This window comes from Mesitornis unicolor, unplaced genomic scaffold (assembly GCF_000695765.1).
Source record: "Mesitornis unicolor isolate BGI_N332 unplaced genomic scaffold, ASM69576v1 scaffold42460, whole genome shotgun sequence".
NCBI classification, from domain to species: Eukaryota; Metazoa; Chordata; class Aves; order Mesitornithiformes; family Mesitornithidae; genus Mesitornis; species Mesitornis unicolor.
In genome coordinates this window covers 1-27135 of record NW_010157040.1, presented here as the reverse complement: position 1 = coordinate 27135, position 27135 = coordinate 1, and the positions used below count along the sequence as shown (strand labels likewise).

At 44.9% G+C, this 27135-nt stretch overlaps 1 protein-coding gene across 1 annotated transcript; it reads left to right on the top strand.

Moving 5' to 3' along the window:
- The first annotated feature begins 1458 nt into the window (after positions 1–1458).
- On the top strand, positions 1459–20749 carry RFWD3 (ring finger and WD repeat domain 3). The gene is given in 13 exon segments (XM_010178621.1): positions 1459–1597; positions 1600–1822; positions 3176–3411; positions 5166–5278; positions 5367–5564; positions 7730–7821; positions 9938–10052; positions 14834–15062; positions 16263–16413; positions 18566–18742; positions 19322–19536; positions 19794–20011; positions 20606–20749. Coding segments are annotated over 13 exon segments (2250 nt in total).
- Positions 20750–27135: the final 6386 nt, after the last annotated feature.

Genomic DNA, 27135 nt, shown 5'->3' with positions numbered 1-27135 from the left:
CAATGGTGACTGTGTTTTTAAGTCACGGTTAATTTATAGGGAAAATAAAAGCTTAGTTATGCTTATAGGTGGCAATTTTATAATGAATAGGAGTTTAATGCTAGAGAAGCAGTACTTGATCATTTAATATTATCATATCTTGACTGTATGACTGTTACGGTGGGAGATTGTGTTTTAACATCTATTTTTGGTCTAACTTAGGCTGAATTGGTAATTAGGATAAATATAAAATGAGTTAGAATTTCTTCAGTGGTCCATAAAAAAAAATTGAGTATTAGTACATCCACGTCTAGTAAATCTTGTGTACACTTTCTAATTATTCTTTGTGCTAAAAGCAGCCTTTGTGCTCTTTGCAGAGTGCCTGGCCTAGTAAGTTTTGGTGTATGCTTTGGCCTCTTAAGTAATGTCAAAGGTCTACAACTCCCAAGGCCCTTCAGGTTTATGATTACCTAAGTATTTTTTGGGAATGTGAATGACCTTCAGCAGCTTTCAGAATTTAATCCACACACTCCTTCCAAAAAAGGATTATTTTATTTTTTTTTGGAGCACCTATTTCTTCAGTTAATGAAATAATCTTGAAGTTTTTTGTCTTGTAAAACTGCCTGTAGAACAGCGTGCCTAAAGCACTCTAATTAGGTAGCTGACAGCTGCATAATTACCAATGTTCAGACTATTTTTCTTCCCAACCTAAGGTAGTACTTCTATTTTGGAGGTAACCATCCTTAAATAATATATGTGAGGTTTCACTGTAAATTCCATGTTTATTTTCAGGCTGAATATGGATCCACAAATGCTGATGCTGTAGCTAACTTGTTACCTGTAATGTCTCGGTCGTGGGTTCTGCTGTGATACCCTTCCTAGGTTTGCCTGATGTTTGTGAATATAAATTACCTGAAGGGCTGTTAAATGAGCTGGGAGTAAGGGTTGCAGTCATTTGTTACCATAATGGAATTTTAGTTGAAGAAACTTGGAAATAAACCTACCTCCTGAGAGCGATGCAGCAGACAAAGGTCTGCACTGTAGATTTTGTTTCTGGCTGTATTTGTGGGTGTTTGTGCAATGCTGCTCGCCACGGAGAATCTCTGGAATATTTCCAGACTCCAGGATCCATGTGAATTTACTGGTGAGTGAAGGATGCCAGCAAGACATCCCTAACTTTCCACATTCATCCAAAGGCTTACGTAAATCAATTTTCCAGTGTGCCTTTGGTGCTAGCTGCAGCTGGGCCAAAGCCTTTGAGTCAAGGACTCTGGCAGGGTGCTGCCTGCTCTGCCAGCTCACGTATGTGTATTGATCTGAGGTGGTTTAACCCTACCGCAAAAGGACAAATTGTTTCTCAAGTCTGAATTCTAAAGGCTTTTATAGTTGCTGACTGCTGCACCTGATTCTTGCTACTGTCAGGCTAGAAGTAGGGTGCACACTTAGAAATGCTACGTTTGTTTCTTCAACTCTGTAGAAATGTCTCAAGAAGAGATGGAAGTTGATCCCCAACCAGTGGCTGATCACGCTGTAGAGAACCTCGGGACGCTTCCCACAGAGCCCTCTGGTCACGCAGCGCTGTTGTCTCATACTCCGGTGCTCGGTGAAGGAGGAAGCAGTATGACGCTGTTGTCATACCCAGCGCTGGTACAACACGGGAAGCAGCTGCTGAGCCTGACCAGCAGCAGGGTCCTGCCTCGGCTCTCGGTGGACTACAGAGGCTACAAGGGGCATCTGATCCTTCTCGGCTGTTGCCTGTGTCGCAGGTCACGCAGCGGCCGCGAGCGAGGAGAGCTCGCCGGCAACAGAGAATTGGTGGCTCCCAGAGGACAGTTGGTGCCAGGTAAAGCAGAGATGAAACTGGGTCTGAACTGCACTCTTGTCAAGTCTCACATCAGTTTAAAACTGCCTTGCTTCCTGGCATACGGAGCCCTGCTCTGTCCAGTTGTATGACTGGCTGATTTCTGGACACTTTGTATATTGACTAAGCTCAACAATAGCACAGCGGGCACTGATCTCTTCTGGCTGGCTCTTGTCAAGTGAATCTCCCTGCTTGGCTGTGGTGGTGGTGTCTCCTGAGCCCTTCCACAGTTTCTATCTTGCTTGCAGGGCTTCTGTTCCCACTGTTCCCTCTGCTCTGCTCTGCCAGGTTCCTGTCAGTGCTCCCTGCAGCAGAGCTGACTCTAGGCAGCATTTAGCTCAGTGGAGCTTGTGCTCTGTTTTGCATTTCACCTTTGAATTGGGGATTGCCTCATTGTTTTCTGGTGACAATTGCTGCAGAAACTTTGACTAACATGCGAACTAAAATTTTTCTGTAGGTTGGGGTTTTTTTGTTGTCTCCAGGCAAAGAAAAAAATATTCTGTGTTTAAAACCATTTGTGATAGGTTTAAAGAGTGATAAGTGGCGATGCTCTCCAGCCAGAAAGAAATCCCCACTTCTGGTTTGTTTGGTTCTTGTCTCATCTTTGTAGATTTTGTAAATGCCAAGGGTGAGGTTATAATTTACTGGAGCATTGCCTTTAAATTCAGTGAGAGCAAGAACTCTCCTCCCAGATGATTAAGCATAACTGTACTGTGTGCTCTTGGATTGTGTGTGAAGGTCACTGGAGCTCTTGGGGCTAGAGGGCAACCTGACAGACTCCTCTTTAGAATCTGAAGGATAATTGAAACAATAGCTAAACTGATGGGGGGAGAGGGGAGGATGTTTTCATCCAGGGATGAAGTTCTGGTAGAAAAGAAGGGGGAAAGTAGAAAGATTAGGCACAAAATAGTTGATGGAATGAGACTGACACAAGCCTTGTGAATCTAATATTAACCAGTAGCTTTGGGAACCATGTCTGAGGGTTTTAAGTTCCTTAGGCTATTAGTGAGCAATACTTATGTTGTCTTTGCTTTTCTTCTCCCCAACCCCACCCCAAAAGAAGACAACCTTGTAACAAGGAGGAGTTTTTCTTTGAGCTGAGCAAAAATGAACGGTTGCTGTGTGCTGCTGCTGCTGCTCTGTAAAGTGGGATTGTTCATAAAGGGTATGGGATTGCCCCCCATACCAGAGAAGGTCTGTCCTGGTAACTTGAATACCTTCCTACTGCAGTCAGACTTGTATGAATTGTACTGCAAACAAGTGTGGAGAAACATGCTGAGTCTTTAACAACCACAGCCATTTCAGGTAAACTAATCCTTGTTTTTCTGGACTCAGGGCAGCACTGGACAGTTACTTTCAACACAGCAGGACCCAAGAGCCAGCTACAGGACCAACCCCACATCTGGAGCCCTCTCGCACTGCAAGGGACAACCAGGAGCACAGCTTAGATGCAGTAATAGAAGTGAGTGACTCTGACAGCAGCACCTCTGAGGAGGAGGAGGAAGCTGTGGAGGCTGCAGCGCCGCTGTTACCGTCGGCTCAGGAGACACCTCCAGCAGGTAACTCAGGAGGCTTGTGCTGTATTTGAGCTGTGTAGAGGCTGATTTCAGAAACTCAGTGGGGAAAGAAAGCCTTGTGAGCTGCACAACAGTGCTAAGAGATCATTATGCCCACAGTTGATGGTAGCAGGTTGCTACCACAAGGCTTTCTGGCAAGCAGCTCCTAAGAGCGGTGGCAGCAGCAGTGGGTGATTGCTAGCGTAATATTACAGTCTTTTTTGCTATTTGCAGGCTGCTATTTGTAAATAATCCTAGAAATGTTCAGAATAACTTCAAGTTTAGATTATTATTTAGCACACTTCCACTGTTATGGTATCAAAGAGTATTATTGAAGACATCAAGTCGCATCTCTGGAGATCAGCAGTGCTTTCAGTTTTCAGAGAAGGATCCAATTCAGTATTTTTTAATTTGTGATTTCAGTCTGCTTCAGTTTAGAGTTTTCTTTTTATTCCTGTAACTTCCTGTGACACCTAGCTGAGGAGGCAGAGATAAGACAATTTCTTTTTATTCCTGTAACTTCCTGTGACACTTAGCTGAGGAGGTAGAGACAAGACAGAGGGATTTTTGTTTGTCTTTTTCTTTCCTCGGCTTTTCCTGGCTTGCAGTACTTTATCCAGACTCGCGTTCACAGGCTGCCACACACTTCAGTGACATTGTTTGTGACAAACATACGCAGTTTATGTAAGAGTGGCACATGGTTATCTTTCTAGTCAAGGTTATTCATGCCCAGAGAATATGTGAAAGAGATTCTTTTTTTTTTTTCTTCAGTCTCTAAGGGCTGTCTTTATGCTTCACTCTCTGCCCTTAGTTTTGTTTTTGATTGGCCAGCCCACCTTGGCACCTCTTTTTGAGGGTACATCTATGAGGTGTCTTTTGAATAGATTCATTCTGCTTGCTCTGAGCTAGTCTTGCACGTGACAGGAGCTCAAGCTGTTAAGTACTGCCTAATATTGTGTGAACATATGCTCTCTGTAGGGTCTACTGGAATTCCCTTGTCTTTTTTGCTTATATAAGGCACTAGTTCCTGTTCAGCCCAGAACCATAGAGGCTAAAAACTGTATTGACATTAGCCAGGGCTAGGTGATACCTCTACTGGATTGAGACTATCTGCCTCAACTGTGACTAATAATTCTTTTGTTTTCTGAAGGCTGATTTCTGCTCCTTTTTTAGTATGCTAGTGGTGCTAATCCAAATGTAGGGTTCTGTGTGCCCATGCTTCAACAGCAAGGCTAACAGAGGCCCACCACAAAAGCATATGGCCTAGCAGAATGGATAGTTGGGATAACTACCAGCTGGAAAACTGCTTTTGTCAGGGTGAATGGACAGAGAGCATACGGTAAATGCTTTGTTAGCACATGAAATATGCATGCTTAGATCCCTTGGCAAAATAACTTCTGCATATTGGTTTGTCTTTCTCCGGGTGTAGTGATGCAAGGGTGTAACCCTGCATCAGCCTAACTACAGATCTGTATGCAGATATATTTGTTTCCAGCAGGTCAGAAAATCCTGGTAACAATTCCCATCTTTAAAAGACATCTCCTTTTTCACTGAAATTCTGCTGCTTTTTTAATAAAAGAAAACAAAGTTCTTTAGCATTAGTGTTGATTAATAGAAGGGCTTACACACAGACTACCTCTCAAGCTTTTTATGTAACCTGTGCCATTGTTGCACTGCTTACCTTATGCACTGATGATTTCAGGTCAAGTCAAGAAGAACTCCTTTTCCATCTGTTATATATCGGTTCATTCAAGTAATGCTTTCTTTAGTTTCCAGTCAGGTCCAAGCAGAGCCACCTCAAGCTTTATCTCAAGCTTTATCTCAAGCTTCCGCAGAACATGAAAGTTGTGAAGGTAAAGAGGCAAAAGTCCAACAAAAGCAGGTAAGGAGACCTGAGTGCTTTAGGAGACAGATTAAATATGGTAAATGCTGCATTTGTCTAAAACATTGTTTTGTCTTTGTAATCCTAGAGAACTCCACTGAAGACACTGGAACCAGCAGTACCTGCTGCTCCACAGGATGAGGAGGAAGGGGATACCTGTGCAATCTGCTTTGAGCAGTGGACCAATGCTGGGGACCACCGACTCTCAGCATTGCGGTGTGGGCACCTATTTGGTTACACCTGCATTGACAGATGGCTCAAGGGACAGGCAGCGAAGTGCCCCCAGGTAAAATGGACATTTCTGTGCTTTGGAAAGGATTTTCTATTGGGTAACTTCTGCTGCAGGTGTGAGCACTGTAACTGTTACAACTGGTTGCTGCAGGAAAAATCCACCTTTGCCTGCTGTCAGAAATAACAAAAATCACCATTATTTTGATGTAACTAGGCCAGGAGCAACTTACGCTGCTTTCAAGGGAGGATTCTGACTTGAATTCTCTCCCGAAGTAGAGCATTTGTGAGTAGCAGACTTAGAAGTCTGAGAGTTCAAGTGCTAAACCTGTAATTGGTTTCAGAACACTGAAGTGTGGTAATGGCAGACAGATTCCTAGAAGCAATTAATTAAGCATAAAGAATATGTTATTGGACAAGAAATGTGTTTGAAAAGCGTTTTCAGTTGGTTAATCTTCCGTTTTGAACTTCCTCTGCTTTTGCAGCCTTTAAGCAGATTGGATTGTTTAGGTAGCTTGCAGAGAGTAAACTGAGAAACAAGGGGCATCCTTTAATGTCCAATTGCAAGTGGTAGAACTGCTTTTTAAGGTGCTCTTTTTGGTTTTTGTTTCCATGGGTGATATTGATCTCTTTCAATTAGGCCTACACGTCTCTGATGTGCTTCCATTCCTTATTCTTTTCCAGAAAGGAATGGGTCAACAAGTACCTTGTAAATAGGATTCAGTTCTGCTGCTTTCCAAGCTGGTGGCTGGAGGCCCAGGATTTCTTTGGCTTTGTCATTTTGAGAGCTTCCATGGTCTTGCTTGACCTTGTGCAGGATTCCTTCCTTTCAGCCAGAAACTTCCTGTTGACGCACACTGGTTAAACCTAAAGAGTCACTGTTGCCATAGCAAAGGCCCAAACCTTATTTTTCTTATCCCTGTCAATTCTGTGTAAGCTTTTCTTCACCCGCTCCAGGCCCAGACAAAATTCTCAGAGACCTTTCCAGCATCTTTGCTCTTTGGAATTTTGTGACTGCTTTCTTCTTGCATCCTAACAACTTCTGAGGGGTGCACGCGCCCTCACTTTCTTCCAGCGATGCAATTACTGAAAAGTTCCTGAGAGAACTCCGTGCTCTGGAGACAACCTTGCAGCTAAATCATCTTTCTTTCATTTTCAGCTGCTGTCCTTTGCGATTGGGCATTCTCTAATTGAATAGCACAGGGTTGCCGTGCGTGGTGCTCTGTATACTAAGTGGCTCGAATGCAAGTTACTGTGAAATTGCAGCATTCGTGATCCTGCCAGTGACAGCTGCTGGCTGCCAGGAAAGCTGTCTTAGCCACTTACTGCTCTGCAAGGCAGTTCTTGACAAAGGAAGGGGGGTTGTCTTATCTGAAACTGTTGCCCGTGATGTCTTCGTGCTACTAAATAATAGAGAAGTCTGCATTTTAAGCACACATAGTAATGTAATGCTCAGCAGAGGCTACTTGATCTGTCTGTTCACTGCTGCTTTTCTGATCAGCAAAGTGTAGTTTCAAAACAGTAAGCTTGCAGATGCTATAATTTCTCCCAAGTCCTATCTCAGGGGGAGGTGTTATCCCTTCTTTTTAAGGAGAATCTAAAGTACTAAATGATCACAGCCAGATGCACAAAATTATTGAAATACCTGACTCTGTGTATCACTGAAATCAGTGGGATGTCAGTGTTTCATACTGGCACTGGAATACCTTTATGGATTTGGGGCTATAGGATTTGATTAAAGGAATATAATGCATAAATAACACCATTGGGAGTATATTCAGTGGGTCCCAAATCACTGTCAGTTGGCCAAGCGGCCAGTCTTGGTGTTTGAGAAATAGAGATTGGGCTGGTGTTTTGTTTTAGATCTTTTTTTCCTCTACTTCGTTTGGCTTTTTTTGTCCCTGGAGCTTACCTGACCATGCTGCATCGCTGGTGCTTTAGCAGAACAAATTTCTGGGAAGCAAGGAGGTGCATTATTAAAGGTGCAGTAGGATGCACAATCAAAATTGCTGTTGTAGCCCCAATTAGAGCTCTGGTGTCTATATGTCTTGCAAACATGGTGTGGTATGCTCTTGTTTTTGTGGACTTGTTTTCAAGTAGACAACCCCTCCCTCCCTTCAAAGCTATAAGGAGTTTTCGAAGTAATGGCCTAGCAACTTGTAGGGATGCCTAGTTTGGATAGTTAAATTCCTGTAGATGAACTGAACTTGGTTTTTATTTCAGTGCAATAAGAAAGCGAAACGTTCCGACATCGTGATCCTGTATGCTCGTACTTTGAAAGCGCTGGATACCAGTGAACAGGAACGCATGAAAAGGTGAGGAGTCGCCACGTGAAGATATGACCTCATTGGCTGCCTGCATTGAAAGCTGCAGTCTGGCTTTGACTCAAGCTTTCATTTCCTGTAGTGTGTGAAGCAATTTGTCCATTTCCTTGGGGATCATCGTGAGTATGGCTAGTTTAACAAACCAGGAGCTGCCTGGGTTGTGTGTGTCTTACCTGGAAGGAGAAGTTTCTTTTGGAAACAGAGTTGTTGAGTTTGTGCTTCGCAGCACTGAAATAGCAAAAGCTATCTTGTGTTGTATCCTGAAATGTCATGGGAGAGCATGCAGAGTTGTTGCCAAAAAGCCGTATATTGCTAATTCATCATTAGATGAGAAAAGTGAGGCATAGTTAGAAAAGCAAGGGAGGGCGAATACCTGACCTTTTCTGACATCTTTTCTGCATGCATTAAACAGCGTAATCTCTCACATGAATCACTTTCCATCTTGCTTTGTCAAACTCTTCATGTAGCCTTACTTGCAAAAGGTCAGCAAGCATTGCTATGACTCTGCTTCACCCTTCAACTTAAATGTAGATTTATTTTTTTATCGGAAAGCGGAAAAGTGGGTATGAAAATGGGAACTAATTTCTTTTCAGTAAGGTGGTGTCACAGATACTATTCTGACATTAAAAGGCTGCAAATATCTGAGTTCTGAATCTTGCAGTGAATAGGATTTAATTGGGGTCTTTACGTGTCTCTTAACCATGCTGCTGTTCTTTCAATGCAGCTTTCAACAGAAATCTGACTATCCTGGTAATTATTAATCAGAAATGACTGAGGAGTAACTGTCACGAAGGGAAAATATCTCTTCTGTCCAGACTGCCGCTGCCTGCTGGTGTTTGAATTGTGCCTTTAGCAGAGTCACGCTGCCTTTACTGGATTGACACTGCAAAACAAATGATAAATAAGATTTATTTATTTTTTTTCAAAAGCATAGGAGGCATTTGGGTGTTTAAGTTTTGTTATCCCTCAGGGAGAGGTAGTTGTTTGCCTGCTGCTTGTGTCTCAGTCTTGCTGCAGCCCTTCCCCATTTGCCCTGCACCTTGCCTGTCTCCTGCTTCTGTTGGGAGCAGACAGCGATGGCTGCCTGTCAGTCCTGTGAGGTTGCTGGCAGTGGCTGCTTTGTGGCACACAGCCACGAGTGGAGGACAACTATGAGCACTGATGCATGCATCAATATTGTTTGCACATGGCCTTGAATTAGGTCTAAGATCATGGGTTTTGTTTTTCATGTTCAAAAAAAGCCAGCCTTCAGGCTCTGGGTACTTGTGCAAAGAATGTGTTTGTGATGGTTAAATACAGCATTTCACCTGTTTCCTACACAACAACAATCAGGTGAAGAAGCTATAGGGTAACGACAGAGTTCTGTGCCTGATGAACATGCAAGCCAGATTTTGTATATTGAGAAGGTACTTCACGAGCTAGATCTCCCTGCACCCGAACTACTGACATGTTGACCCCTGCAAAAGCTGCAGTGTTACAGACCAGAAGTGACAACTTTAAGGAATATTGGTGTTTCTTTCTCTTCTTTAACTGTTCCTTCATATGTAAAGCATATATGGAAGAGAAATTGAAGTATGTTACTGAAACTGCAGCTGCTAAATGGTGTGTATGCACTTTTAGGCTCAAGGTGAGGTAGTAAGTATGGCTTCTGTATGGGTATTTATGGAGAATTTATCTGTCTGTTTCTGATACAGCTGTATTTTCCTGAAATACAAAATTAGTTACTGGAAGTAGAAGAAAGCTTGCAGATCTTGCTGCATTACTGACATGGTATATTACATGGACACTGATGGTACAGAATTGGCTAAACAGAAAAAAAAAGGCTGATTTCTCTTTCACTGTTAAATTAAGACATTTGAAGAGGGTGAGGAGAAAGGCTGTTGTTTCTATGGAACAATAATTAAGTGAGTAATTCAGTACAATTGCATAACTGAGAACATCTCGAGGTGAATGCACTAGATGAGTGTGGTACCAGATTTTCTGTTATTTTTGAATCTACCTGAACAGGACCTGTGCTGGGGTGAAGTCTGGGAATAGGAGTAGATGGCCCAGAGTAGCATCCAAGGTAACACCTATCCTAAGGATTGCTTTTCTTTCGTTCCTCCAGCTTTTTCGAAAAGGAGCAGATGTTGCGGAGGCAGGCAGAGCTGGAATCTGCACGGAGCCAGCTCCAGTTGCAGGTGTTGACAGATGAATGCAGCAAACTCCGCAAGCAAGTTCAGGTGAGTCTCCCACTGCTGAAACACAGAGGATTCCCTTTCTCTTCAGCCTGTCTTTTACAGCCTTCCAGTTTTGATCAGCAGCAAGATTTAGTAAGTTCAACTGGTTGAGTTTATCCCAGGCTGGCATATTCATGTATGCTACATAACACTGACTTTTTTTTTCTGTGCTTCAGAGACTTAATCAAAATTGTAAGTATAGCTTAGCAGTAGAGCTTTTTGGCTGCTGATGTTGCAGGTTCCTCCTCAAGTTCTGTGGTCCCTGGCAAGGCTTGGTAGTACAGCACCAAACTTATTCTCCTCATCTTTCTCTTAACTGCATCAAAATAAGCTTAGAAAAATCTCTATAGTAAAACTGTAATGGGACCTATTATTGCTGTAGTTAGTCAAGAGCCTTTGAGAAGCAGTTTGTGAAGAGTTACGGCTATTTGCAAGAATAAAAGAACAAAAAAAACCCTTAGTTTTTTGGTGAAGGTCCGTCAACATTGTACTTAAGCACCTTCTGGTACCATGAGACCTGGTCTGTCATTAGAGTAGGCTGCATGCATGGGCTGAACAGCTGCTAAGAGGCACCTCTGTCCCTTAGAACACAAATTACTGAAAATAAATGGTTGCTAAATGGCTGCCTCCTTTGTGGTTTATGCAATACTGTGACATTTTCTAACCCATCACAGCTGCTTTTGCGGGATTCCTGTAAGTTGTGGACTTCGGTGCTTCCAACTGAATTATCTGGCCTGTTCCACCAGGGCTAGGTTTTTCCAGTAGCCTGTTTCATAGCCAGTTTGCTACTTGTTTTGTTGTATGAAGTAGATGATCTCTAATCTTTCACTGTCTAGTAACTCACTTAATTTTATGCTTTTCTCTACTTCTGGATATTTTTATAGCCTTGGCTATTCATATCCGTACATCCTCTTTGCTGAAGTCTTCCTGTGTGACGTTAAGATAAGGCTTTATAAATTGCTTCCCTAGATTCCTGCATGAAGCTATCAGAGCCAATAAGAAAATTGGTCCACTTTAAACTCTAGCTTAAGAAAAATGTGAGTAAGATAAAACTGCAGGTCCATAACGTCTTCCTGCAATTCTTTTGGTGTTAAATGATGGAATATCCAGTTTAACTGAATTGTAGTCGCATGTTATAAAGATGAAGTACCCTGTGTTCTTTAAGCTCTGTTTCAGTATTTATACTGCATTCATCACTGTCCTGTAGTGGTTAATACGAGTGCTGGAAGCAATTTTAAGGTGCTTGTTTATACTGTGAATAAACTGAACGTAACACAATTTGCTGGAGAGAAGAAAATCAGCAGGAAGTCTGGAATAAGTCTCCAAGTTGTTTGATTATATTTTGAGCATATGCCTAACAATTTCCTTATCTTAGGAGAGGTCATCTAGTAAAGCAACTGTACCTGCATAGAATCACTTAGGTTGGCAGGGGCTCTAGTTGGGTAACTTCAGCATTGGGTTGGGTTGCTCAGCTGTTGTGTGTGCAAGCAGACTGCCCAGCTTCTGGACATCCCACAGTTCGACCATCCTCATTGAGAAATACCTTTTGTTAACATCGAATCTGAATGTGCCTTGTTGCATCTTGAATCTGTTGTTCTGGTCCTTTCAGCAAGCAGTGTTATTGATGGCACCAGAAAACGTGTTGGCATACAAAGCTGTAAATCAATGCAGAAAATCAAGTGCTGTGGGATTACAAAACAAATGTGTGAAATGCCCGTATGGTCAGAGGGATGTTTGCAAAGCTCAGTTGCATGGAACTTTTTTTGCAGTTATGATGTTCATTGGTTGCATGTGAAGCTGTGGTGTCTGAACTCTTATGGAAAGTAAATGCCATCAATTTTTCCTCAAAAGTCATTGCTTGAACCCTTCTTTTCATTGCTAATGTGCTTGAGAGCTCATCAGCAGTCGTGTCACTAGTTATGACCTTGTTTTAGGTTTGTATGCGTTTTTCCTTGCTCTTGTCCATTAACAATCTTGCTGTTGTATTTTGTTAATCAACTATTTAAGCTGATTGAGGCTAGAAAAGGGATTTTTTGGAAGTCTTCAGTTACATGAGACTACGTGAGGAGAGGAACTTGAAGGGAGAAAGAGAGGGTAGGTAGCTACCTAAAACTCTGAAAGAAAGCTCTCAACAGTGTTTCTCCGATGTAAGCCTGAAGTGTGTGCTGTGCTGAGCCGCACGCTGCGCTCTGCGTGTTCAGACTTGCATTTTGAGAGCAGTGCTAGTGAAGCCTTCCTTACTTGTGCCTAAAGCCTCTCCTCTGTGAGCACAAAGGACTTGGGAATCAGATGTGAGCTACTGCAGTACTTCTGAATCTGCCAAAACTTTCAGAGTTAGCTAAGGATAAGCAAAGTGTCTCTGGCTTCTGGCATTAGTACCACTAGGGTAGGACTCCTCATTGCAAGCAGGAGACAGTAGCTCTGTTTGCACATGGAGCAGTCTGTTTACATTGGAAAAGCTTTTTTAAAATAGGTTTTCAGAGTGTCTGAAATGAACTGGATGGCACAATAGCAATAAAAACTTGTGAACCTAACACCTTTAGAAAGATTTTAGGCTAATGGTTTTTATTGCATAAAAATCTTTTATCTTTGTGATCTTTGTTTACCTCCAGTTGATGTCTGAGGAATATCTGGAAGAAGTAGAAGTTGCTGTTTCATTCAGATGTTACTTATAGCGAGGCCAGTTAAAAATGCTGTGTCCCTTTGAATCTGGACCTGCACTGAAGGCAGGTGGAAGGGGGAATAACTGTAGTGCTGCCCTGCAGATGGAGGTTGTACACTCATGTTTACCTCTATTAAATGCAAGGCTGGGGCTGTGTCATGGCTTCTGTAAGAGACAGCCAGAGTGACAGTCATTTGAGAACTGCCTTTGTCTTTAAAGCTTCATGTTGAGACTGTAAGCTAATACTCAAAAGAAAGCTGTTCTGAAGCTGTTGTAGCTGGTGGTTTTCCCTTCCTATTCATTGTGCTCTCCTGCTGCTTTTCACACGTACTCCTCAGGAAGACTTCTGCTGTATATGCTCCTGTGTGACTCTTCTTTCATGGCTACAATGGCAAGCTGAGCTCTAAGGTGCAGAGAGACAAGTGTACCCTCGAGGCCCTTAGTCAACACCAGGCATCAGGAGAGCTCTGCAGACATCTTAAAGGAAGGTACAGGCTTACACTGCCAGCAGAGCAGTCTTCTGAGCACAGTTAGTGGAGTTTGTTCTGCAGTGCAGCATTTTTGATCACTTTGGAAAGGTGTCTCCAGTAAGACTTCCTGATTCTGCTGGGTTTATCCACTGTGGTTAAATGTAAGCATTGTGCTAATAGTCCTTGTGGTTTTAATTGCCTGGTTTCCTTTTGAATAACTTGTATAAAAGTTGAATGTTGAGTTCAGGTGGCAAGGAGTGTTTTGTAAACTCCCCAGAGCAACAAATAACTTTAATCTCCTCTAATCCTCAGTGGTGGTATCCTCCAGCCTTTTAGGAAGTAAATAGTTTTGGGGTTTTTTTAATTAAAAGTCACTTTCTTTTACATTTCATAAGTCCAAAGCTACAGCTTCCATCATAAGCATCCTGGCACCCTCCACACCCCTTCCTCCTCAGGTTGTTTTGCTTTTGCTTGCTCTAACAGGATCATCTTGAGTCTTCAGCTTCAGTTTTTATTCCCTTGGGGAATTTGTAATGACCTTGATGCAGAACAGATCAGACCTCTGTAAAATATCAGAATTGCTCTCCTCTTGAGCAGTTTCCAAAAGTTAGAGGTCTTGATGATAACTATTAATGTAGAGCTTGATCTTTGATCTTGCCTCTTTGAGAACTGCTGCCTTTGCTTAGATGTGAATTAAGTGGTAGTGGCTGGTTCAATATTGAAGCTAGCTTGCAGTCTCCTAATATATTCATAATATCACTCTTGCGGCCCTTAATTGTTTAAAGACTGCGTAGTATTTGCAGCAGACAACAGAAAGCAAGTAGCAATTTTCTTAACATGTACATTGTCTGGTATCCCTGGGGTTCTGTTTCTGGTTTTGCCCTTGGATTACAAGAAGTTGGTCAACGTGCTCTTTCGAGGGGCATTTTTAGTTGACTCATGTTATGCCAGTGCCACTGCTCGCATACCCTCTCACCCTTGATCTCCGGAAAGAAGAATTCTAGAAATACCTTGCTGCTGATGGAAGCTGTCCTTGGCCGTGTCTCTGCATCCTTGAGCATTCATCAGCTGAGCTGGAGGCAGAAGGGGGAGGAGGTGGTGGAAAACAGGGCTGGAGCTCTTGAGAGTTGTGTCGTTCCTGGAATTTGCTGCCCAGGGTTTACAAGAACAGGGTCATAGTCATTACATAGACGGACTTGTTTCCTGCAACACCCTGATATTGAAATTCGGGCTTTTATTTTTTTTTTTATGGGGTATTCTGGAAATTCTGGAAAATGGTTCTAATTGGCTTTCTCTTGTGGTTTTAGCTGCATGTAATACTTGGCAGTTTATTCTCTTCTAAACAGCATTGATCTGGTAATAATTGTTATTGGCTTTTATGTGTTGCCCAAGAGTCCTCTCCCTCCCAGGGTCTGATACATACAATAACAGACTTTGAGTCCATTCTGCCAGAACTCACGTAGCGTTCAAATGCTTTTGTTGCTCACTGTCATAGTCAGTGGACTTGGAAATACAGCATTTCAGGAACGGTGTGGAAACTGGACCATATTCTCCCTCTTTTTCTGAGAACAAGTTGGAGCATCTGGAACAGATAGCACAGAAGGTTACACTGCCAGTGGCACATTAAAGCTGTTGGGTCTCTTTTCTTGCAGGAATTGAAGGCTCTGGTGGCCCAGCAAAATGCGAATGCTGCTCAGCAACCTGGCAGCTCCCACACCTGCCCCTCAGGCAGCCTCCCCTCCAGCCAGAGCCAGTGCAAGTACCACTTGGAAAAGGTTTTTATGGTGTCTCAGACTGGGAGCTGCAGAGTAATGGCATACTGTGACTCACTGAGTTGTCTCGTGGTATCGCAGCCTTCTCCACAGTCTACTTTTATTCCTGGTAATTATGCAAGTCAAGATTATGGGGTTTATAGGTGAAAATTAAATGTGTTTTCTACTTCTTGCTTCCTGCTCCTCTGCTTGACTTTCACATGTGCCTTGTAAACTGGGAATACTGCTACAACTCCTGGTAGTTGTTCTGGCCCCTGCATTGGTAACTTCTGAGCAAGGCAGCTTGTTTCTCTTACTGCTTTTCTGGCAGAATCCTAGCAGAGGGTCTCTGGCTCTTCTGCTGCAGTGCCACATCCACAGCAAGGTAAGAGGAGTGTCTGGTGCTCCTTGCAGAGGTGGGTCTTCTGAAAGAACAAGGGGTCAGCACCCTAGGGTATGCGGAGAAGCTTCCAGTGCTTGAGTGAGAAACATTGCTCCCCAAACTGTAGTGGATTGATCCACATCCATGGTTTGACAATCACATACTGATTTGTCAATACTCTAGAAACGGGGGGAAAAAAAAGGTAAAAAATTTTTAATATGAAGGATAGAAGCAGAGTTTTCCAGTGAGGAAACAGGAAGCCAAGAAGTCATGGCCAGCCATGGGTTTTTCGTTTCGCTGTTATGGCCAGAGGCAAGAGACCTGGCATCTGGAACAGCACCAACGTGCTTTTTCAATGAAATAAATGTAGCATTAGGGATCCCATTGTTTATTTGCAAAGTACTTCAGTGCTTTCTGAATGATGGAACTTTATTTGGTAAATGGTTTGGAGATTAATACGCCTTATCTAGGCATAGCAAAATTGTTTTCTGTCTTCAACTGACCTTTATTTTCTGGCTTTTGGAGCCGGGAAATGAATCCCTGAATGGAGGCTTTGTGGTGACTCTTGCAGCACACAGGTTAAGTTCACCTGTAACCATTGTTTGCAGTGACACTTGTTCTCTTAAATAGCCACGTAATCCTACTGTGTGTGTTTACAGGCAAGAATGTCTTTGAAGAAACTGGCTAAAGAGCAGCAGGCTCTTGTAACAAGGCGTGTAGCACTGATACTGAGATTGCTCTTTCTGTCTGGGATCCCGAAGGAATTAGCCCTGTTGCCATTTGAACTAAAGAATGATTAGTGGCAGTTCTTATCCAGAACAACAAATAGCTTTCATGTGTTCATCCTACGACACATTTCAGTACAGACATTGGAGTTCTGGCACTGAATTGCTAGATCTACATGTATGCTGCTTCACGATAACCTGCTTCATCCTTCTTCCATGACAGGTTGTGGTGTTAAGATGATAAGCATGGCCAACCTGAAGAGCACTCAGTACATCCCCATCCACAGTAAACAGATCCGAGGACTGGCTTTCAGCAGTCGAGCAGATGGCTTGCTCCTCTCTGCTGCCCTGGACAACACTCTCAAACTGACCAGGTGAGCCCTGCTGTGGGGAGCACCCTGTCCCAGCTGAGTTTTGCTATATGCAGGAGACTGTATTCCTGCTCTAAATGCCTTACAGCACTTGCTGTTCTGCTTTCCAAGAGATGGTGCAAAGATGAGATCAGATCTACACGTTCTTCCTACATGTGGAAACTAATGGAGAGAGACTTGTTCTTGCTTCCCAGTCTTTTATATGGAAGTGTTATGAAGCTACCTGTCTCTAATAACTTATTTTCCTGTGGAGAATTCAGTGGAAAACAAGTAATTCAACACATATTGGCCAAGTTGTGTTGAGAAAAAACATAGCATGATGTATAAATGTGAAATCTACCCCCCTCATGCTTTTCTGTTCCTGCAGGGAAATAAATGTGAAGCGTGGCAACTTGTATGGCATGAAACAGAAACAAGGGCTGTTGAGGTTGGGCACTTTCATCCCTGTACTAATGTTGGCCTCTCTGAATTTAAACTTTTTGCAAAAGCTTGTAATTCATCTGGGCTGTGGAGTGTGTAGCAGGCGTTGTTGAGCACGGGCTACAGGAACACAGGTTCTCCAGAGCTTGGAGAGACTTAAAGCAGGTTAGAGACCAATTATGCAGAGACTAAGAGAGAAATGTGTCAAATCCTGGCAGAATTTACAGCCTATGAGTGTGTTTTCTTGCTACTCTGTGCTGCTCTTCAATCTTAAGCTTAAGCTGCTTCAAGACTTTGTTAGCTGATTGATTCTTATTGACCCATATTAAGATCTTCATGCACATCTGTCAGTATAGAGTGAGGCAGGGTATGTCTTATATGGCTGATTAGTCCCAATTCTTTCCCACAAGCGAAGCAATGAAGAGAGCTTAATCCTGCAACAAAAACGTAAAGAATGTTGCTTTCCTCATATTGAAATATTTGCTAGACTACTTAAAGGTAAACAAAACTGTCTGATGCTGAAGTCAGCATTGTCAGATTTGGAACCAGTGAGGTTGATGTTCTTTTCATGGTTTAATCTGGAGGGTGGCTTCTTGTTGCGGTGTTTGCTCAGACACTTGACTGCCACACCTGCCCAGTTGCCACATAAGAACTTGCGATCCTCTTGCCTTTGTTTTTGGTCCCAGAATGTCTGGAGTTAAGTGCTTGCTTCAGCAGCATCTTCATACTTCTTTTAGTCTCCCTTTGAAATAAGTCTCCTTCTGGTCATCTTTCTTCTCTAGTTACTGATTTCATAGTCATCCCACCAAAAGGAACTTTCCAAGATGTTCTTAAGTCTCCTGTTCTGGCTTGCAAGTGTTTAAAATAGCACCGTGGCTTTTTTCCTGTTGTTTTTAACCAGTCACTGTTCTGATATCAAACTCCCTGTTAATGTTCCCCAGCCAGGCTTGTCTGTCTGGTCGTTCCCCTTATACTTACCTGGGAGCAAGTTCTGAGTATAATCACCTTCCTCGAGGAGAAACCTCCGTGTTGTAGCAGATATCCAGAGTTACTTTCAGTGCTGTCTTCTATCTCATGCTGTTTTCAATGTGCTGAGCCTATGCTGGCAATGCTGCCCTTTGCAAATACATTCCATTCTGACACCAGCTTCGTCTGCTATTCTGGGTTGCACCCTTCTGTGCACTCCCCTCTTCTTCCTTCCACACTGAGTTTCTAAAAAAACTAACACCGTGAATGTGCTTTTTAACCCCCAATCACTGTCTCACTCTTGCTTAAGTTGGATTCTTTAGAGGCAGAAGCACTGTTCCTCTTCTGTAAAAAGAGGGAAATAATTAATGAGAGATGTAATCTGAAGAGATGAGCCCTGCAGTCTCAGGAATATGCAGTATTACAGGTTTACACTGGAGTCACTTCTCATAATTGTTCTCAGAAAAGTCACTTCGCTTTCTCTTTCCAGTAAAGCAGCTGAGATTTCCTTTCCCAGTCTCCAAAGATCAATCTGGAAAATAAAAGCATTGGCCTGGAAGAAATCACCTGACAATATCCCAGTGATTATTCTGTCTAGATTTTCCAGATTCCTGTCTGGAGTAGAGGAGGATTTAATCCCAAACTCGGTCTAGAGAGAAATGCTTCTGTCTAAAGACTTTAAAAAGCTAGATTTGCTTACCTTAATTATGCTATTTTCTTATCAGTTGATGTTTGTGCAATGGGCCGACACTTTGCTTTTCTTCTGCAGCTTGGCAACAAATACCGTGGTGCAGACGTACAATACTGGCCGTCCTGTCTGGAGCTGCTGCTGGTGTCTCGATGATACGAACTACATCTATGCTGGGTTGATCAATGGCTCCATCATGATCTATGATTTGAGAGACACAAACTCTCATGTCCAGGAACTAGTCCCTCAGAAGTCCAGGTATGGCATAAGGATTTTTAATTCCTCTCAACTTCACTAAGGTACATTAAGCCGAACACCTTATTCCATAAATCACACAGCAATTGTAATCGTTTAAGTTGTTTTATGTGAATCTCTTGTTCAAAAATTCAGATTTAGCACAGATGTAGAAGTCCCCCATAAGGTTGCATGGTATAACTTAGTACTTGGCACCTTTTAAGGCACACAGTGGTCAGAAATGGACCCACTGGTGCAGCCTAAGCAGGAAAACCAACTTTTGTTTTGGAGCTAGGTTTAGTATTTAATTTGGAAAGGACAAATTACAGAGGGGTGTGAGACACTGGCACTTTCATCTCTTTTACTCGGGGAATCAAATGCTGATTTACACACATCTGATGTGTGCAGTCTGATGCTTCTTTAAAACATACAGCTTAGGACTTGTGGAATATCACTTACTTTTTATAAACACATTGGGGTTTCTTGCTTGAAGGACTTTCGTAGTTGCTTAGGCCCTCTTTGCATTGTGGTCGGAGAGAGGTGAGGCAGGACACCTGCACGGCTGCAGCTGGCAGCGCTGACTCTTGCCAATCTCGCTTTCAGGTGCCCCATGGTGTCACTGTCCTATCTGCCCCGGATGGCCTCAGCATCACTGCCTTATGGTGGAATATTAGCTGGGACCTTGGAAGGAGCCTGCTTTTGGGAACAGAAAGCTGGCAACTCTTACCGGCCTCATCACCTGCCACTGGAGCCTGGAGGATGCATTGATCTTCAGACAGAGATCAGCACACGGCACTGCCTCGCGACCTACAGGCCCAGTACGTAACTGCGTGCAGTCGCAGTGCGCTTTCCATTGCTGCTCTGGCCTGCTGTTTGTTAGGTTCAACAGCAGCTTTGCTGAGGGCACAGCTGAAATGGAGTACCTGCCTTGGCCAGAGTAATGAGCATCTGCATGTAGATAAGAATTGGGTGGAGGCAAAAGGAGGCAGCTGCAGGGTGGTGGTGCTTGAATTCCTACGGTTAAAACTTGTCTGCAATAAAATTTCCTAAAGGTTACTTTATTTCTGCTGTGCAGGTAAAAATAACCCGTATGTGCGTTGTGTGATGATGGAACTGACCTGCAGTCCGCTGACAGAGGCCTCTGAGGATGTGGTGTGTTCTTCTCACCCAGTTCAGACATTTACCGCTGGGCCCACCTGCAAGTTGCTGACCAAGAATGCCATTTTTCAGAGCCCGAAGGAGGATGGCAGTGTCTTTGTGTGTGCTGGTGATGAGGCGTCTAATTCTGCCCTGGTACATCTCATTCCTTTCAGTGTGGTGGAGGGGTTTATTGCAGCTCTTAGGAGAGGAGCCTTATTAGTCACACCACCAGTGTGTTTTGGTGGGAATTGTCTTTCAGGCACATTACCCTGTGCAGGTTGGTCTGTTGTGCCTGCCATAGCAGGCGTAACTTTGTGATAGTGTGGGACACTCAATATTAGTCAAGGCCTGTGGTCCATATCCCATCGATGGGAATGCAGGCAGTGAGGCCCTGGAGCCCATCAGGGGAATGCAGTTGGGCACACTGACACAGCTGGGCACTGACTGGTATAACAAGGACTTGGTGGGATGGTTAATGTGGTTAAGTGCTGTGAGGGATGGGTGCAGGTTCTTTAGGTGTGACAGAGAAGACACAAAGAAGGGTTGCTCTTCATATGAAAGAGCAGCTTGGGTGCAGAGGATGGACAACAGGCTGCATGAGCGTGTCACAGCCCATCCAAGCAGGCTGTGAAAGTCAAGAAAGGCTCCTGTAAGTTACTTGAGGAAAGCCTTTTCTCTAGCGAGAGCAAGCTGTGTTTTGGTTGGGAGGGGAGAATCCTGCAGTCTCTGACCTTGTCTGTCCCACAGCTATGGGATGCTGGCAGTGGCTCCTTGCTGCAGAAGCTGCAGGCTGACCTGCCTGTGCTGAATATCTGCCCCTTGGAAGTGAACCAGACCCGCTTCCTGGCTACGCTGACCGAGAAGATGGTGAAGATCTACAAGTGGCAGTGAGAGTGGTCCCCACATCAGCTTTCCAACTGTGCTGCTGGTTAACCCTACACAACTGCTCAGTCCCAGGCCTGCCCTGCATCCACTGCTCACAGGAGATAGGGACCACTACAGCACCTTTCTGGCAGTAGGTGGGAACTGGGACGCGCTGGTGCCTGCAGCAATTCCCTTCTTGCTCCATCTTCATTTTCAGGTCTGCTCTTATTTCTTTAGTCAATTTTCTTCAGTCAAACTCTGCAAGCTGCCTCAGCACAGCAGTAATTCTTGGACTGTCTCCAGCATATGTTGCTGCACTTTTTTTCCAGTATGAATACAGCACAGAGACTTGCAAATCTCTTCTACAAATCAAGACAATAAAAGGAACTTGAAGACCTGAGACTCCCACTGCACTTTCTCATGGAGTCCTGCTGTGATTGCTGGGTGACAAAAAGGTAGCAAAATTGGCATCTCGCTAGCGTGGCTGATCCTTGAAGTAAAAGCAAGTTCACTGCTTTAGGGAACGTACTCCCATGTTCTCCTGAAGGTCTAGGGTCAGCTGGCAGTTATTCCCTGATGAGGACAAACCCTGTTTTGTGGCCATGGAGAGAACAGGCTTGGAAAATCTCCAGAGAAGCTTTTTCTTTTGGGGCTTATTTTCCATGAGCAGATAATTTGCACTGCAATTCCTTAATTCTCTGCCCCCATTTCCTTCTTTTTTTTTTCTGCTTCAGCCACAAGCAAACTCAGACAGTTTGGTTGTGTAAAATGAAACTTTAGTAGTGGAGTAGTGCAGGTAAAGAGGAGATGATTCTTGTATTGTTGGCTGCTGCAGTCCATGGTGTCCTTCCTTGCAGGCAGCAATGTACTGAGGAAAAGAACACTGCCTGCTTTTTTTATCTGCTTTTTTTTCTCTCCTAAGAGTGTGATAGAAACTCAGGCATTTCATCAGCTTGCTTTCACTGACATTTGCCTTCCTTAAATCATAGCTGCCAGCTCACCCCCCGGTCACAGCCATCTTCTGGCTTTATTTGTGTGCAAGCGTGCTGCAGACTCACTGGTTTAGGTAAATCTGAGCCAAGCAGGTGGGATTAGAGGCCAGGGGATGTTCTGAGCACCCTTCCCATGAATATGCCGAGGGGTGTAAGAATGTTTGTTTTATCTCCAGGCCAGATCATGAAACAGGACTTAGCTTTCATTTTCTGTTCAGTGAAAGAAAACTTGCAAGGATGTTGGAATCTGCAAGACGAGCTCTGTGTGCTGGAAGCCTCAGCACACCTCTGCTGCTGGCTGTGGGAAGCAGCATCCACCCCGCTTGGATTGCGTGCATCTCCGCTTAAACTACTAGAACAGCTCTATTTTCTGAAGTCTGGGGCTTGCACAGTGTGATCCTGTTTATGCCTTGCCTCTTAAAATGAGATCGAGAAGATCTCTGCTTAACTTTATATTTTTCTGTATAGTATTTTGTTCCTATATTTTTATAAGCAGTAAAAATAAAGGGTTTATTGTTACCAAATAGAACTGCTGCTGCTGTACTTTAAAAATACATCTTGGCGGTGTACACTGCATATTTGTGAACTTAAACAAGGATCCCCACATGGAGGTAAGGCTTTGCATGCCTTCTAGTATTTCCAAGTAACACTTGGCTTCAAACTGAGGTAATTAAAGCTTTTCGTGAATGAAGAGTCCTCACTGAACCAGGTGAGGGGAAAAGGAAAGGGTTGAGCAAAGTGAGGCCATGCACCTGGGACGTCGAAACTGGAAATAAATTCACTGAGGTGGGACTCTTTGGCATTTTAACAATGGTTGGGAACGGAGGGTTAGTGGAAAGAATAACGTAGTGAGCAGGTTTCCAGTCGTGCCAGTTAAAACCAGATAGAGCAGACTGATCTCCACAACTTAATGCGATGAGTTGCTTGTTCTCAGCCATCCTGAGGCATCATTTAGGCTCTGCCAACTCCAGCCCCTTCCTCCCACAAGAAATTTGGAAAATTTTAAATGTGCAGGAAAAGCGATTAAAAGGCCTCTCAGATTTTTATTTTCTAGGTAGCACTTGTTTCCTATTTTATACTGCCTTAGTGGAATACGAGGCACAAAGTTAAATGCCATTAAAATCCTAACGGAAGATGACACTTCATTTCTTTCAGCTTTCAAATGCAGAATTTAAGAAAACTCTCAAGGATTTGAGATGTGAAGAACCTTGTAACGCTGTCCTGGTTTGCAGCATCGAGGGCTGATAAAAGGTCAGATGTGTTAATTAAATATTTGCTCATCTCTGCCTGGAGTCAAAAGGGCAGATTCTGGGATGGCAGGAAGAGAAAATGAGCGTCTGCACGGTGCAGGGCAGCTGCCATTAGAGGCTGAGGTGTTTGACTGGTGTTTTAGGCACTAAGCTGCTCTGTGGCTATTTCTGCCGCTGTCTCTGGGAGGATTTTGTTATCGTGGAGCAGGGCGGCCCCTTGGCAGTTCCTGTAGTAAATCTGATGCGAGGCGATGGGTAAAGCCAGGCAGCGCTGTGGCTCCTGCAGACAGGATGTCTGTGTACAGGCATTTTGCAGGGGGAGAGCACCTTTCCTAATACAAATTCTTGCAAAACCAGCTCTGAGGAGCAGCGTTGGCCAGAGCTCGAGCTGGAGGGAGCAGAATGTTCTGGAGAAGGGGCTGTCCTGTCCAGGAGTGATGGAGCATTGGCCTGCAGTGATCTGTGGAGTGAGCAAAAGCCTGGGCAGGGGAGGGTGAGGGTGCAGCCAGCTCCTGGCCTGCGCCACAGGGACTTGGGTTTGCAGTGACTCAGGGTGAGATTTCAATAAATAAAACCCAAAATGTGGCATGTGACAAAAGGTAGCACTGAAAAAGTGGGCGAAGAAGCAAGCACAGCTTGGCGTGTGTGCACACAAGGTAGAACCTGCCAGCGCTTTGCTTGGCTCTGGCTGTGCCTGCTGCTTCCTGGAGGGTGGAAAAGCGGCTATTTTGTGTGTCCTGAACCAAACTGGATTAAAACCAGGCAATGCAGAGGGTGAAACGAGCAGCCTAATCTGAACCTTGTTACACTGAGGTAGCCAGAGCATCCCAGGGGCATTTCATTTAGTTCTGCTTTTTGGTTTGCAAGGAGATAGGGCAAGATTTTCTGCTGATGCAGACTAGCAGGTTTTCTACCAAAGCAGTAAATTCCTTAACAGACCTGGCTTTCTGCTGGCTTATGAAGGTGAGAGAGAGTATGAGGAAAAGGAGTTCAGGGAAGAGAAAGATGAGAGGAGGGAAACACAGGAATGAGCAAGCATAAACTACTTTTCTGTTGGGTTTGATCTGCATCAAATGCCAGAAGTAGTAAACGTGAAAGAGCAGACTTCACTGCCAAGAGAGGCAGGGAGAGGGGGACACGGTCTCCCCTGCTGGGGTGCACTCTCAAGTTGGCAGATCTGCAGTGAAGGCTTCTCCCACTAAAATGTGAATTAGCTGAGTTCTTAGACACAGTTTGAGCATAGCTGCACGCCTGAGTGTTGCGGAGGTGCCCACAAAAATCGAGCAGAGGGGGTCGCAGTGCCTTGGCAGGGGAACTCGCTCCTCCACTGAGCTGCTGTTGTCCCCTGTGAGCACTTTCAGCCTGCAAAGTCAGGTGTAAACAGCCTCCCCGACTCGAAATAACAATATTTATCATTGCTTATTTGCTTTTGAGATGGTGAAAGGTATTTAAAGACTATGCTGAGAAGGCTGAAACGCCTCATGCCTGGATTACTTTGCTAAAAAAGCTGCACTCGTGAGCTGTGGGTGCCCTGGCGTGGCAGAGCGCTGGGTGCTGCAGGAAACTCGTGCTCCAGCGCACCGATAAAGTTCACTGATGGTCTTGGAGCCACAGCAGCATCTTGAGAACACCAAGGCGATGTGGGATGTTGCTCCTATCCCATCTCTTGCAAAATATTGCCTCTAAGTAGCAAAAAAAATAGAGGAGTCTGGGGAACTAAGCCCTAAAGTGTTTAATCCTTGGGTCAAACTTAGCAGCTAACAGGCAATGTCCAGCCTGTGCTGGTCAGGAGGAAAAAAATGCCTCCAACTGATTTCAGTGATTATCCCACCTGGTGAAGTGTAGTTAATTTGAGGGTCCAGGGGGTTTAGTCTTGCATCAAGTCCCATTTGGTGATTCTGCCAGCAGCAGAGGTGCTGGAAGAGGGAGCGAGCCCTTGTTTGGATGGTGCCCAGCTGGGAGCAGGGGCTGAGTGCTGGGGAAGGGAGAAGCAGGGCTGGGAAAGAATTGTGCCAGCAAAGGGTTGGGAAATTGTCCATTTTCTGCAAAAGTCCAACGCAACAGCATAAATACTGAGCAGGGGGGTCTGCACGAATGACCTGGGGCTTTTTGAAGCGAAGACGTGTCAACAGCATCGCTCCTGTGAAAAACACAGCTGTGACAGCAGGTCGGATGAAGAGTTGTGTACAAGGCACGAGGCTCCCCTTGTGCTTGACACTCACGAGTTACAGCTGAGATCTTACAGCTGATCTGTCTCCTGCGTGTCCACAGCGTCCTCGGAGGCCAAATACGGCTGTGGTCCTCTGGTTATTTCCTAACGTGGATGAGCAACGGTGCTGCAGGACTCTGACCTGTGAGAGAAACTGAAACGAAGTGGGGCTGAGCTTGTGCACGTTATGCAAATTAAAACATTAAATACCAAGCTAATGTTGCTGCTTTATCACTCAGTGCTTTTTGCCTGCTGGCCAGCAGTAATGGACCACCGGATGAGGTTATCTGCAACTGCATTTGTTGGTAGAGATGATCACCACTGCTCACAGAGCTGAGGTTTGGGGGTCCCACAGCACTGGAGAGAGGCAGCTGCGTGGAGTCTGAGCCACGATTCGGAGCGATGCCTGTGGCCATGTGGGAGCGTGCGGCCTGTATCCAATTAAAAATTGGAGCAGCTCTTCTGCATGGACGGAGGAAGAGCTTTTCTTCTCCCCGAGGGCCAGGACACTGCTGGGAAGGAGCGAGAGGCAGCCCAGCAGTGCAGCTTACCCCAACCTCTGCAAAGCCAGGGGCTAGATAAATGCATTTTATTGCTTGGAGCGACGAGACTTAAATGTGCTGTCCGCTACAAAAGCAGACAACTGCAAGCACTTAATGCAGCACCCAGTGTCTGAGAGCCTTGCTGGTAAAACGCTTAAAGTGTGGCAATAAGGGAATTTCCATTGAGCCTGTGCCGAGGGAGAGGAGCTGCAGCTTCCGTGAGCTGCCGGGGTTACTGCAGGGGCAGAGATGTTGCTATGCCCACAGAAATACTTCTTCCTTCTGTAACCTGCTACCTAGACACACTGAGCATAGGGCTCTTTATGAAATGCTTATTTAATGTCAGGTTATGCAGGGTGTTAAAATCCAAGGTTGGGAGGAGGTTTCCCATGAGCATGGGATGCCCAGCAGAAGGATGTGGGCTGCTTGTTCAAAAAGCGAGTTTCCAGAGGGCTCCCATGGGCGTGAGAAGGAGAAGGGGGCCATAACCTAGCTCCGCTGCTCCTCTCTGTCCTCATCCTGCAATGGGTGGAGGATCAGAGCCAGCTCTTGCGCTGGGCTAGCTCTTCAAATAACTTCCACTGAGCCAAACAGGCTGCCAAGCACAGGATGGGTTGTGCTGGTTTTTGTTTTGTTTCCAGCTGCATGGCCCCTGGGTGCCAGCACAAAGCCACTTTCCAGAGTGTGGTGTCCCAGCGTGACACTTGAATGCAAGAAGCATAGGGACTTTGCCAGGTGACCCCTCTCCCTCTCCTGCCCTTGTCTCCACCTGGGTAAGGTGGGCTCCAGTTTGCTCATGGTGCTGTGGGGCGGGTAAGTCACCTGGTGGCATTCCCAAAAGAGGGGCTTTGCCTGGGCAGGACAAGGCAGCCTGGGGCAGAGGGAGCAGCCCTGCAGCTTGGCTTCACCTCAACTGACGGAGCCAGGGCAGACCCATGGAGAGCCCTGGCATCCAGGCAGAAGTTTCTGACTTTGGATCACTGCTGGCATATGCTGGGAAAACTGCTCCTGGACTTGGTCAGGCACGGGAGTTGAGATGGGATTCTCCCCATCCCCTATTTCCATCTGCCATTGGAAGCAAAGCTGAGATCTGAGGGCAAACCCATCCCAGGAGGGTGCTGTGAGCTGGCTGGGTGAGATCCTGCAGCTGGGAGACCGGGAGGGCACCCGTGCTGTGTCCCACTGCTGCTGCTGACCCAACACACGGGCAGGTATCTTTTTACTGTGAAATTCAGAGGTCTGGCTGCTGGGCTGGAGGGGGCCATGGCATTATCAAAATGCTGCTCCAGTGGAGGCTGAACAGTTCCAAATGCCACCTTTAGCTGATTTGTCACCAAATTCAGCATCCAAGTCCGCCTCATTGCCCTAGCAGAAACGAGTAGATCCCATCTCCAGTGGGGACGAGATCGCTCTTACGGGA